Source organism: Vipera berus, assembly GCF_964194415.1.
Source record: "Vipera berus genome assembly, chromosome: 2".
Lineage (NCBI taxonomy): Eukaryota > Metazoa > Chordata > Lepidosauria > Squamata > Viperidae > Vipera > Vipera berus.
The window spans coordinates 206,870,849-206,883,898 of NC_138203.1; the positions used below are offsets into that span (position 1 = coordinate 206,870,849).

A 13,050-nucleotide genomic window follows, 5' to 3' on the forward strand; every position below is an offset into this window, starting at 1 on the left:
CGTTTTCTGCGTCTGTATATGATTTCAGCCTGTATTTATAAAATCATTATATTCTCTCTCTCTCTCTCTCTCTCTCTCTCTCTCTCTCTGTGTGTGTGTGTGTGTGTGTGTGTGTGTGTGTGTGTGTGTGTGAGAGAGAGAGAGAGAGAGAGAGAGAGAGAGAACATCCCTGGGAGCAGGAATCTAACATAAAGAAGGATTATTAGCTAAACAATCAGTGCACTGGATTTGCATCTTCAAAACCCTTTCACACCAGATCATGCACCAATCCAAAGGTTATGTATCACCTTTTTCTCCATTTGTCTTTTTTTCAGTGGCTGACATTTTTTCCAGTGTCCTCCCATGTGTGAAGTTCTTTTGTTTACTTGCTTGCTCTTTGTAATGTAAACAGCCCTTGCAGTGGGGAATGGAAGGATTTATACTCCTTGCAGACAGTTGATCTTTTGCATTCTTTTAGAGAGTTGTTGAGGCCACTTGGAGATTTATCTGCATCCTCAGGGTCACCTGAGTAGTGAAAATTAGTGTGGAGCCTTCTTGGAATTGGTGAAAGGACTGTGTTGTAGAGATTTATTTATTTATTTTATTTATTTATTTTATTGGATTTATATACCGCCCTTTCCCGAAGGACTCAGGGCAGTTTACAGGGTATTTAAAACAAAAATCAATACAAAAGTTAAAAACAATTAAAAGAGATTAAATCAAATCCCTAAAAAATAAAAACCCCAATTAAAATTCTCAGCCTGGGCCGGAAAGCTCAAAGAGCCAGGTCTTCAGGTCCCGGCGAAATGAACGAAGGTCGGGGGCAGTCCTAAGCTCCGCGGGCAGCTGGTTCCAGAGGGCAGGCGCACCCACAGAGAAGGCCCTCCCCCTGGGTGTTATCCGCCGGCAGTCTTTTACCGGCGGCACCCTGAGAGCGCACTGGACGAAGGGAACTTGGTGCTGGCAGCAGGTGTTCCCTCAGATATCCTGTACCCAAGCCATTTAGGGCTTTATAGGTCATCACCAGCACCTTGAATCTCACCCGGAGGGCATGTGGGTCACTCATAACCAAGCAAATCATCGCAGCTACTCTGTCATTTCTAGCATCCCTGACTTTTTGTCCATATCTTGTTTTCTGTGAATCTTTCTCCTTGCCCAATATACTTTTAGTTTCTTGAGACTAGTATTTCAACTGTTGGAACCCATAACTCTATTAAAGATGGGGCAAATGCCTGTGAGTGCTTCTGAAAATGAGAGTTTAACATGACCACAAATTAGAGAAACAAGTTTCCCGTTATAGCAGAAAGCACATTTATTTACAGAAAATACACAGTGGAGATAAGCTTAGAATCTAGCTACAGTAGTTACATTTTATTGGGAGGAGAGGTCAAGAACATATTTTCTGGGTATGTGTAGGTATGTATATGCTCCTGGGGAAAAGACAAGAGAAAGTGACAGCAAGTCAACACTTTTCTACACAAAGAGCAGGCAGTATGATAGACAAAACAGGGCTACAGGATAAATCTTTAACTCTCTATCTACCCCTTACTGCCTTCCTTGTGGCCAGTTAGTCATGAAATACTGAAGACTTAGCAGCACTGGATTTCACCTCCAACAGCACAGCCCACAAGAGCCAGAAGACATGGAACAATTTGGGATCCATATAGTTGAACGCAGTATCTTATTATCAAAAATTGCTACAGGCAAAGGCTATCTTGTCCAGTAGAGTTTTATTTTTAAGAAACGTCTGTGGGACCAAAATTATTTTCTTCTTTCTACAACAGTTCCCTTCTCCTCCCAAACTGCTTCAGTGTTCCCGTCAAGGTTATACCCTACTTAAGCAGCATTTAATTTCCAAATGTTATTGTTGCACTACGCCTGAGCAGATCTCCAGGAAAAGGAAAGAAAGAGGTGTCTGCATTCTGTTAGTGATATTCTGCAAAGATAAGGTGATTTATAAACCTGTCTAGAAAAAGGAAGCATTCATGTCTTTAGCGAAACATGTGACTTGCCAATATCCCGCTGAATTTTTGATGTAAAGCGTCATGTATATACTGTCAAGCCTTGGACAAAATTAGAAAGTCAAAAGAGTTTACAATCCACTTGAACACTAATGAGTATTTGATCTAATCTACACAACCCAGTAAGTAACAGAGCATTAAATACAGAACTATTCTTTCAGGGATTTTTTTTTAACTGCAGCTTAATTTATCAACTATGATGAATGACAGTTGCAGAGAACAAATATGCCTTAGGCAATTAACCTTCACTCATTATTTGAGCATATTTTTGGCTTCCATTTAGGGGGAGATTTATTTATTTTTTTGTCCTATAAAATAGAACTGCTTATGCATCAGCTCAACCTCAGCTAGTAAAGTCTTCTTTGGGTTCCAAGACTGCAAAATGACTGAAAAAGTGGTAAGGATGTGAAGGAGCATTATAGACATATGGATGTACAATTGCATGCTGAGCTTTTGTCTGGCAGACTGAACAACAAATCATGTCCCCAGGTCTGATTCTGACATGTCAACCTAAACACCATCAACCCCGTTTATGAGGTAAAATATGGAATCCATACGTTTAGTGTCGTGCATGAAATGAAAATTCAGGGTAATTAAGAGACATTGAAAAGCCATGTTTTCAGGTTTTCATTTATGTCATTGTATGCCCAGAGGCCATTCCTTCAGAAAATTGTAGCAAAAACCTTTCTGAAGAAGATATATGCTCATTTACCTTCATACCTACTTCCTCCATGGTACAGATCATATGCACAGGTATACAAGGGTTAAGAGAATGCTATGGACTGGTGAATGGATATTCAATCCATATAACCAAGGAACAAGACCATATTCTGTCAGCCCATTTTTCTTTCTCTGGGAAGGGTAGTCTTAGCCTACTTTCCCTTCAAGTCAGCAGTCCAGGAAAGCATTGCTGACTCTTTATGCTGCATTAGCTTTCCTCAGCAAACAAAATCACCATTCAGCCATCTTCCTTTCCCTGTATGCAGTGGCTGGAGTAATTCCCTACTGTGGATTTAGTGCTCTCTGAGCTTGGTTGTTTGCTTGTGGATGTTTCATTACCCAACAAGTAATAAAACATCTACAATCAAACTACCAAGCTCAGAGAGCATCAAGGACTCCACAGTTCAGCCTTGAGCTACATTTGTTCTCTTCTATTGCAATTTCCTACCAGCAGACCAACACATCCATGGATTAATTTGGGAGACTGAAGAATCTGATCCATAGACTCAAAATCTGTGCAAAAGGGGACGGAATGATTCTCTGAAATCCAGGAGTATAAAATCTGGGCTGCAAATATCTGAATAGTGATTGGATATCAGATTGGTAACCTCTTACTGTGTGGGTTTTCAGGGAATGACAGCAGAAAAAAATCCTCTGCATCACCCTTTCTGGCCCAACCCTTCCTTTTTTTGTTTCACACCTCATCTCATTAAAATCAGGCATAATGCACATATCTATATTTATTTCAATTCACATTAAAATCATTGGATAATCAGTGACCATGGCAAACAGGCTTGACTCTATGGATCCGAAAAAGGAGTCTGAAGTAGCTCTTGCGAGCCACTGGTTGCCCATTCCTGATGCCAAAATATTAAATACTGATTTTCAACACATTTGAAATTTGTTCAAACATTCAGTCATTTTACATCTTGATTAAAGGAATGGAATCATGGGTAAACACCCATGAAATAACAGGGACTGGAAAAAGATTGATCTTTTCCTCAGATTAAAAGCCATTTTGGTGGAGCTGATGAGGAAGCAGGAAATAATTTCAGTGTTAATTTAGCAGGCTTTCCAATTGAGGGTGGAGGGAATCTCTGTTGGTAATCTCTGGGCACTGGCTGGGATTTTTATGCTCTTTTTAGTTCCTGCATAGACTAGATCCAAAAGGAGGTTAAGGAAAGGTAGAAAGGTATGAGCAAAAATGTTGAAATGATTGTTCTAACTATCTGTTGGTTGATACTGTGAAAAAAAATGAAGGAAGGCTGGTGGGATAGAAATTTCTTTTACAGAAATCTCACTGAACATTCTTTTCTTTAATATGCTTAATGATATTTTCTCTACACTTATCTAGACAAAAAATACTCTTAACAAGCCTATCACTTCTGCCGTTGCTTTCTCTGGCACAAATTTGCCAGTCTTCCTTTCCTGTAGTAATGAGATTGATTTGTTGTGATATTGCACAAATGAGTTAGAAGAAGAGTTTCAACATCTGAATTCTCAGGAGTATCATCTGGATCAAATGAGCAGTCATTTTTTAAAAAAAATATTTTGAAGCTAATGCCTTTTCACTTCCATTTGTCTTATCTCTTCCACTTCTTTCTACGTTTCATCTTTTTTTCTTGAAAAAGTTTTCATTTTTCTTCTCATTGGTTGATCATCTACATCAGGCTGGAGCTGATATACCATACTTACCTAGTCTTACTTGACATTAGTTTCACTTGTAATTTTGTCTCCATGCAGGAAGCAGAAAGATAAGTGTAGTACCTTTCTGACAGGATCTTTCTGGATAGGTATAGAAAAGGGCTTTTTTAAAAAAAATGTAGGAGTGCATTTGGAAATTTGAGACTATGTAATGAGTAAAGTCACAATTCCTAGTGGGCATGGTCAAGCAGAAAACATCAATTTATCAGAAGACAAGCTGAAGTTGTCTTACACAGCACCCGTAACCTGGCAATTGAATTAAATTACTTTGAAGTTATACAGAATACACTGAACTATAAACAAGTCAAACAATTTAACTTTGTAAGACAGCTTATCAGGAAACAGTCACTCAACATTTTCCAGCTCATATGTACATTTTCATCTGATTGGAATTGGAAGGAAAGAAATAGATCCAACTCTAACTATGCCCAGACGCTTCTTCTTCATGTCTTCAGGGACTAACAATATGCTGCTATGTGAAAATGGTCTTTAAAACTGATAGCAAAATTCCATTTATACAAATTATTTACAGCTTTATTTTTAGTTATTTATTTTTTAAAAAAAACAATTCTCCCTGATATTAGGCCTAACAGATTTGGGCTGCAAATCTCCTGATAATGTGGGAGAGAGGTAGAATATTATATTTGCTGCCATTTACTGGTCATTCAAATATGTGCAGCCCAAATTTCATGATTTTACCTAATATACAGTCAAAACAAGCTTATCTGAACAAGCAAGTGAATGGGTAAATAATGCAGACTAGAATAATCATAATTTCCCCAGCTGGAAAAGCAATCTGTAAAATTCTGAGCATTTAACCACACCTCTTGTATTACTCTGGATCTATTTATAATCTTTCTGATACTTAGGGAGTGACCATTCCTTTGGCACAAACCAGGACCTAGCTCTGATAAAACACAAACCACAGACAGTCAAGTTTCAAAGAAAATGATAATAATTAAATTACGTTTAAGCCAGTTTAAGCCAGCAGGACACAAGCATTTTTCTGGTGCTAATTTAAGAGTTAGAAAAATTGTTTGAAAGCATGCTTGCTTATGTACCCCAAGAACACAAATTATAATTATAACAGTTGACTTATAATTCAACAGTCATTTGATTTCACATAATTCTCAGCCCAAGTCTTGCATTTTGTCCAACACACTAGACCAGCTCATTCAACATTGTCTTAACTGTCTGGAGCAATACTGCTTAATTATTATTCCAGTGGGGGACAGATACATGAAAAGCTCTCCAATGTTTATCAGGTTAAAAAAATTAATAGCCTCTTGGGATTTTATGAGTATAGGACATAGTCAAGACACTGCAATAAATATTTCTGTCTGGCTCAGTCAGTGAGTCTGCATAGCCATTGCTTCATTCTTACAAAACAAAACTAATGGCAGAGGTGGCGTTGTGTAATCCAGCCAAAAGTGGCGACTAGCTATGAACATTTCGGTGAGTTTAATGACTTTGCTTTTGGTTAGATAGAACTTAATTATATGCCTCTGAACAATCCAAAGCATCCCAAATTGTTTTTGATCAAATTGAAATAGCATAATTCTCAGCATAATTAATTAATTAATTCTAAAACATCAGCCCATTTTTAAATTCTTTTGAGACAACTGGCTTAATGGCTCAAGTTAATGGCTCAAGTTATCCATGCTATATAGACATTATGCTATTGGCCAGATGTTATTTGGGGTCGAGTAATGGAAATGACTAGCACACATGTGCGGGGGAACCTTTACCTTTTTAATATATTAAGAAAACATTTTATCAAACAGCCTGCTGGATACCCCATACTCATTTCAATCCATTTAAAAGAGATGTGAGAAACTGGATACAATATGACAGTTTTAAGGAAAATGCTCTCATGGGCTTGCACAAAAGAAACTATACAATAAGTTTGATATTTTGTGTGAACTCACATTTGTACACACAGTACATGAATATTAATACCAGTTCAAACCAAACTGGAACTGCTCATCTGTGTCAATGTAGCTGGTGAAGAATTATTTTAATTTGGAATTATAATAGTCTTCCTTCTTGCATTCTCAATGAAAATGAAAATTAGGGATAAATAACTAGAGGTGAACAGAGTTTATTTAGACATATTATTGCTAAAATGAAATTTGTTATTTTCAAATGTATTATTTAACTTGAGTTAGAAGAACTGAACCCATAGGACAGAGTAAGAGTATTGAAAATAAATTTATAATACAATGTGATAAGCTGATCTAATCTGCTGTTGCTACTATAATTTGATTTATATTTTTATTACAATAGAAGTTTAGATTTAATAATAGAAAGTACTGCATCAGCCTAATCTAACATGCTTCTATATATAGTAGCCGCTTCAAGAACAACATGGAAAAAGCTGGAAGGGAATTCAATTATTACCCTTTATTCACCTTGTTGTATGATTTAGAATATAGATTTCGGCACAGGAGGAAAAAGGGAGAAAGAACAACAGAAAGAAACATCAGGCATATTAAGAATCAAATATAGTAACGATAAACCTAATTGTATAACTTTGAAGATAAATTGCACAAACAATGTGGTAGCATCTGAAAACTTAAGCTAAATTATGTCCATATTGCATCTCATCAGCTATACAGTTCTAGAAACTCATAAAGAAAATCCTGGGTCAACATGACATCTACAGCTTAAGGGAGACATGAAAAATAACAAATGTTTGGAGCAGCAGTGAAGAAGATAAAGCAACAAGTATTATATTCGGAGCACCATACAGGCAGATCAATTTGTGTTTCACTGGTCACACTACAGAGCCTGCTGCCAAGCTCATTGCTCTGATTTAATTCCATGGTGTCAGTTTCTAAGAGCCAGTAAAATATTTACACACACACACAACTGAGGAGGAGAGGAAGTAGCTGAGACCAATCCCACTCATCTCAAACATCTCAAGCCACAGAGATTTACAGCCAAGCAGTCTAAATTCCTGTTGGAGCTCCCTAGAGGTATTATGAACTTTGTTCTGTGAAATAATTGTTGCTTTCAAACCAAGAAGAAAACCTTCACAGATTAACCAAGAGATTAATCACATGTGGCTAAGCCATTAGAGATACAGTGCTGGAAATGAAGAATCAAATCAGTGAAGGGGCATAATGACCAAACTGGCTAAAAGGCAATGATTCTGATTTTTTTCCCTATAGCTTTGGCAAAATGTTCTTAAATGTTTAGGCCATAAACTTATAATCTATATTTCTTCTGATATATATATATATATTTGAAGCCCGTCTGTGACATTACTGACAAGCATGGATGAGTCAACTTTGTTATTTTGCCCTAAGAACTTTGAAAAAGATCGAGTAAATCATGCAGTAGTGTAAAGTAAGGATTCTAAAAGTCACACCAAGGAGACATAAGGGCTCTTATATTTATCGTTTCTCTTACAGTTAATATTTTAACTTTCTCAGGGAATGGCTTAAGACATTTACCCAAAACATAAACATGCTGGTTTCTCACTCCATATGCAAAAGTCAAGTGGACTGTCAACTGAATAATCTGTTTTGCTATATCTATTTAGGGGTTCAGGTAGCGTATATACTGCACATCGTTCATCCAACAGAACATTTATTTATTTTATTTATTTATTTATTTATTTGTTTTTATAAACCGCCCTTCTCCCAAGGGACTCCTAGGAGATCAATAGGAGCCATTGGGAGGCACCATTCATCTTTCCCAACATCGACTGCCTTAAACAATTGCTTCATTCAGTCTTCACAGTATGGCCAGTCTTGATTTAGACTGGTCTTATGTATATTTATTTGGAGAAGGACAGCTCCATCTCTGAAGAGACTCCTTGTCCCCTATGGTGAGCTCATTGTCCCAGTCTATGGACTTTCCAGATGGCAGGAAAGGCAGATGGCAGTAACATTCATGCAGTCTTACCTTTAAAAAATCCTTAATATAGATTGGGACCATATAACTTACTAAGCAAAAAGATAGTTTGCTTATTTATAGAGTAAAGTGAACTGATAATTTGTGGGTCTTATGGCACCTATCTTGTCTTTAACTTGCCAAACCTTTCCAAATTAAAAAAAATGTTTTTATTTTATGCCCATGCTGGGAATTTTGGGCATAGGTCCAACTTTTATGTTTGTGAACTAATTGCAGTTTATCTGATCAACTATGGATAAGCAAACCATAGCTTATTGTGCTACATCAGGGGTGTCAAACTGCTGGCACACGGGCCCAATGCATCATAGTGAAACAGTGCCCGCCCCATTGCCAGCAATGGAAAAAAAGTTGTGATACATCGCAATATGTCACGTGACATTGCGAGTTTGACACCCCTGACGCAAACAAGCAGATCCACATGTGTAGTGTTCAGACTAGCTACTTTATTATTCTCTGTCTATTACAGAGGGTTCTTCTCCTCAGACTGGCAGTTTTAGCCTGGGAACAACCAGATAAGGCTCCAAGGCAGCGGCTCCCAACTTTTTGGGCACCAAGGACTGGTTCCATGGAGAGAGGTTGTTCCACAGACTGGAGGGGGCATGATTTCATGTTCTGCCTCCATCCTGCAGATGGAGGCTTTGCTTGTTTGCATGACCCAGTTTCTGGCATGCTGCAGGCCAGTGCCAGTCCACAGACCAGGGGTTGGGGACCCCTACTCTAAGGCATTTAAGGAGGGTCATACCTAGCCCTCTTTTATTTAAAGCAAGTGCAGGCTGATTCCTCTCTTGAGCCCATTTCCCAACTAGGATAGTTGTTCTCTAACAGCAACTGTATCATTCATAATATCAGCTCCTAAAGATCTGCATTAGCCCATCCAAAATGGCTTGCTGGGAGTACTATGAAAAATGCAAAACATGGTTCCTATAGTTGTTTAGCATCCCTTGGATCAAAAACTACTAAAATGTTGTCCAAGTTAGTCTTTAGTGGAGGATCTTGCTCACCCAGTCCCATCATATACCTATATCCAATTATATGGGCAAGGAACTGAAGCCTTAAGTATACTGATGAACAAAACAGTTGCAGAGTTTATTGTATTTCTAGATCATTGTTAATTTATATTTTGACTTTCCTTGCCATTCTTCATGCAAATAGAATTACTCTGACAAGCAGAGGCAAGGTCAAGAGAGAGCACAAAGGCAGATTGTAGGCCAATCACAAGCAATTGCTAATAGCCAAACTGGTGGTCTGGTTTATGTGATGCTATTAGCATGACATTTGGAAGGATTATTTTTTAACCCATTCAATTTTAGATAAATAGAAATGCAAAGAAAAAACATCTTTTGTGAAAAATAATGTGAATTTAGTCAGGATCAAACTTTTTTTTGCTCTTTGGTTAGATTTGATTTTATCATGCAAATATAATGGGATCTACAGAGGCTAATTTTTTCTTTCTGATATTGCATTCAGCTCTGCATGAAAACGATAAACTTATAATGGGCATGAGGTTTGCATTAATTTAGAGTTTAATTGGAAATGCTGAATTTGATAACTTATAAACTAAAGTCTTTAAATATATTTCTTTTCAGTCTTATACTTGTTTCTCTTTCTGCAGACAAAAGAAAAAACATAATACTAACTGTCAACCCAGGGCCTATATAAATACAAAAAAAATAGGCATGGGATTGCTTGATCAAGTCAACAGTACCATCATCTTGGATGAGCATATATTAGAGAAGAAGTCACCATCTCGCTGGCATGCAGACAGTCTTGTCACCCCCAGTCAGGGATTTCAAGATGGATCCAGTGAACTTATAATGGATAGCACCAAGATCTTGGGGGTCCAAATCATACTGATAATGGCTTATTCTCTCATCATTCTGCTGGGATTCATTGGCAATTCCTTGGTCATCTACATGATAGTGAGATACAAAACCATGAGGACTGTAACCAACTTTTTCATAGCTAACTTAGCTCTGGCAGATTTAATGGTGGATACTTGCTTGCCCTTCACTTTGGCTTATACTCTGCTGGATGAATGGAAGTTTGGGGCTGTACTTTGTCATTTGGTGTCCTCTGCTCAAGCTTTATGTGTTCATGTATCTATTCTCACATTAACTGTGATTGCCCTGGATAGGTACAGATGTATCGTTTTTCATTTAGACAGTAGAATATCCAAGAAAATCAGCTTCACCATCATAGCGATTACATGGCTGGTTGCTGCTCTCCTAGCTAGTCCACTGGCTATCTTTCGAGAATACAGATATGAAGAAATTCCATCCATCAACCTCAGAATAACTGTCTGCTCAGAGAAATGGCCTTCTGACAACAGAGATGCCACTATATACAGCTTATCCATGCTCATCCTGCAATATGTCTTCCCTCTTTCTATCATCTGTTATGCCTATATCAGGATATGGTTCAAACTGAAAAGCCACATTAGTCCTTCTGCTAGAAATGACACTCACTGTCGCAGGAAAAAGACTACAAAGATGCTTTTCATGGTCGTTGTGGTGTTTGCCGTCTCTTGGCTACCCTTCCATGCTTTCCAGCTCGCTGCAGACTTAGGTATGGCACTTGCCCTCCATGACTATAAACTCCTTTATACAGTATTTCATGTCATAGCCATGTGTTCCACTTTTGCAAACCCCTTGCTCTATGGCTGGATGAATAAGAACTACCGCAATGGATTCCTTATGTTCTTCCACTGTCAGAAAAAAACAGAGAGACTCTATGCAGAGGGATCAGTTCGGGGGAGGTCTTGCACTTTCAAGGCTACTACCTTGAATGGGAGCATCAAACACTCAACAGGTGATGGACAGCTACCAACACCGGTTTAGTACATAGCAGCTTCATCTCTACACAGGAGCTGAGCCTCAGCATTACCCACCTAAAACTGTTGATGTTTTTTTCTAAAAATAAAAATGAGTTGAATTCCCAAAATGCTGTCATTGTCACAACTAGATGAAAGCACCTTATCTATCTGTCTGTCATGCCTTGTGTATGATCCATTCTGCTTTCCAAAGTTAAACAATCCTTGCCTCCAATTTGTGTTTCTTGTTCCAAGAAGCAGAACTCATGTCATTCCATTATGCTTTAATTTATGAGAATTTAGTTCTACAGCTATTTGAAGGACAGAAGAAATAGCTGACAGGATTATTTCACTGCTTTAGGCACTTAGAGGAAATGAAGGTATTTGCAACAATATTTGCAACAAACCACAGGATCCAATGGCACTCATTAAATACATGGTGTTTATTTTAATTTCCTGTAGATTTTTTGCACTCCTCATATCAAAGATCTATCTTAGCATTCCTTAATCAGAATTTTAGGAAGTACATTATTATAGTTATAGGTCAACAAAAGAATAGGAATAAAAAAGATGTATAACACACGGGTTCTGTGGAAAGTTTGTTCTAAAGTAATTAGTACTAACTTCTCAAATTATTAAAAAAGGCAAAATTTGCTTTTTGATTTCCAGCAGAAAAGATTGACTCTAAATGTTTTTAAGCCAATAGCTGTTGATAGTGACATCCACACTACACTCCATAATCATTTTTTGTATTTCATTCACTGGCTAAAGTGATTGTTAAATCTTGTTCTTTAATAAGTAAATATTTATTTTGGCGATTGAAATTCCTGTTCTTCTTGACTGTTGTGAATATTTCATATTATGAGGTTGCTTTCTTACCTTTTCGGTTTGGAGGATTCTAAGGTGTCATTCATACCCTTCATTCTTGGTTAAGTGTCTTATTGCAAAGAAACATGTCCTATAATATTTATGTCCACCTACTTGACCAGTTCAGATTCTTCATATATAGAAGAACAGATTTACCTTATCCTGAATTCTCAGTTCTTCTGGTGTTCAAAGTAAAAATCAGGATAACTCCAGGTGGGAAGGAGAGTAGCTGCAGAGAGCAAATGTGAGTACTACGGCGCTCAGCAAAGCACTCTAAGTGAAAATTATGTCATTTATTGCCAACACGTTGTACCAGTTCTACCACTGCTCCAGGTGATCTAGAATTGCTCATAAATGCTATGGAATATTGATATCTTTGACAATGGTGTTTGCTCTGGCTCCTAGTATGTAAATGAAATCTTCATTAATGGAGCCAAAAGGGTTATAATGGGATTAGATGTGTAATGGATAACTATGTCATCATGATAACCATCACAAATTGCTGCTGCCAATGTACATTAAAAGATCTATCTGAAAGGAACCTTGGAGTGTTTTCTTTCTTGGATCATGAATATTACTCTATCTGTGACTATCTAGACACATGAACTTCCACTTGGTGCAGAGACTGTCTCCCAGTTGATGCCAGGGTAATTAAAGTCCCCCATTACTATTGTGATGTGCTTCCTACATACCTTAGTTAGCTGACTAGCAAAAAGTTCATCTATTTCCTCTGTTTGGTTGGGGGGCCTATAGTATACACCTATGGGCATGTCATTCCCCCCCCTCTTATATTGACCCAAATGGATTCAAGACAGTTTTCATCATTGTTGTGCTCTATTACTGTAGAGATGTAGTTATTTCTTATATAGACAGCAACTCCACCTCCTCTTTTGTTTGGCCTGTTTCTTTTAAATAATTTAAATCCCTCTAGCTGTGTGTTCCATTTGTGGGTTTCATCCCACCAAACATGAGTTTGTCTTTTAACATATAAAATACTAAAACATTTCATGATAACTTCTAAAGTCATTT

General features: G+C 37.6%; 1 protein-coding gene across 2 annotated transcripts; it reads left to right on the top strand.

The window, feature by feature from the left end:
* Positions 1-1,767: 1,767 nt before the first annotated feature.
* LOC308660970 (neuropeptide Y receptor type 2-like) lies at positions 1,768-12,468 on the top strand. Of its 2 annotated transcripts, none has more exons than XM_081315619.1 (2): positions 1,768-1,928; positions 9,958-12,468. In XM_081315619.1, exon 2 carries the CDS (start codon positions 10,022-10,024, stop codon positions 11,180-11,182), a length of 1,161 nt encoding a protein of 386 aa, XP_081171745.1. In that variant the 5' UTR covers positions 1,768-1,928; positions 9,958-10,021; the 3' UTR covers positions 11,183-12,468. The 2 variants fall into 2 exon arrangements, with proteins under 2 accessions (XP_081171745.1, XP_081171744.1); XM_081315618.1 differs by lacking the exon at positions 1,768-1,928 and adding an exon at positions 7,293-7,402.
* The last annotated feature ends 582 nt before the right edge of the window (positions 12,469-13,050 follow it).

Coding starts and splice junctions, on each gene's coding strand:
- LOC308660970 (XM_081315619.1), top strand. CDS start 10,022: ATGGGATTGCTTGATCAAGTCAACAGTACCATCATCTTGGATGAGCAT.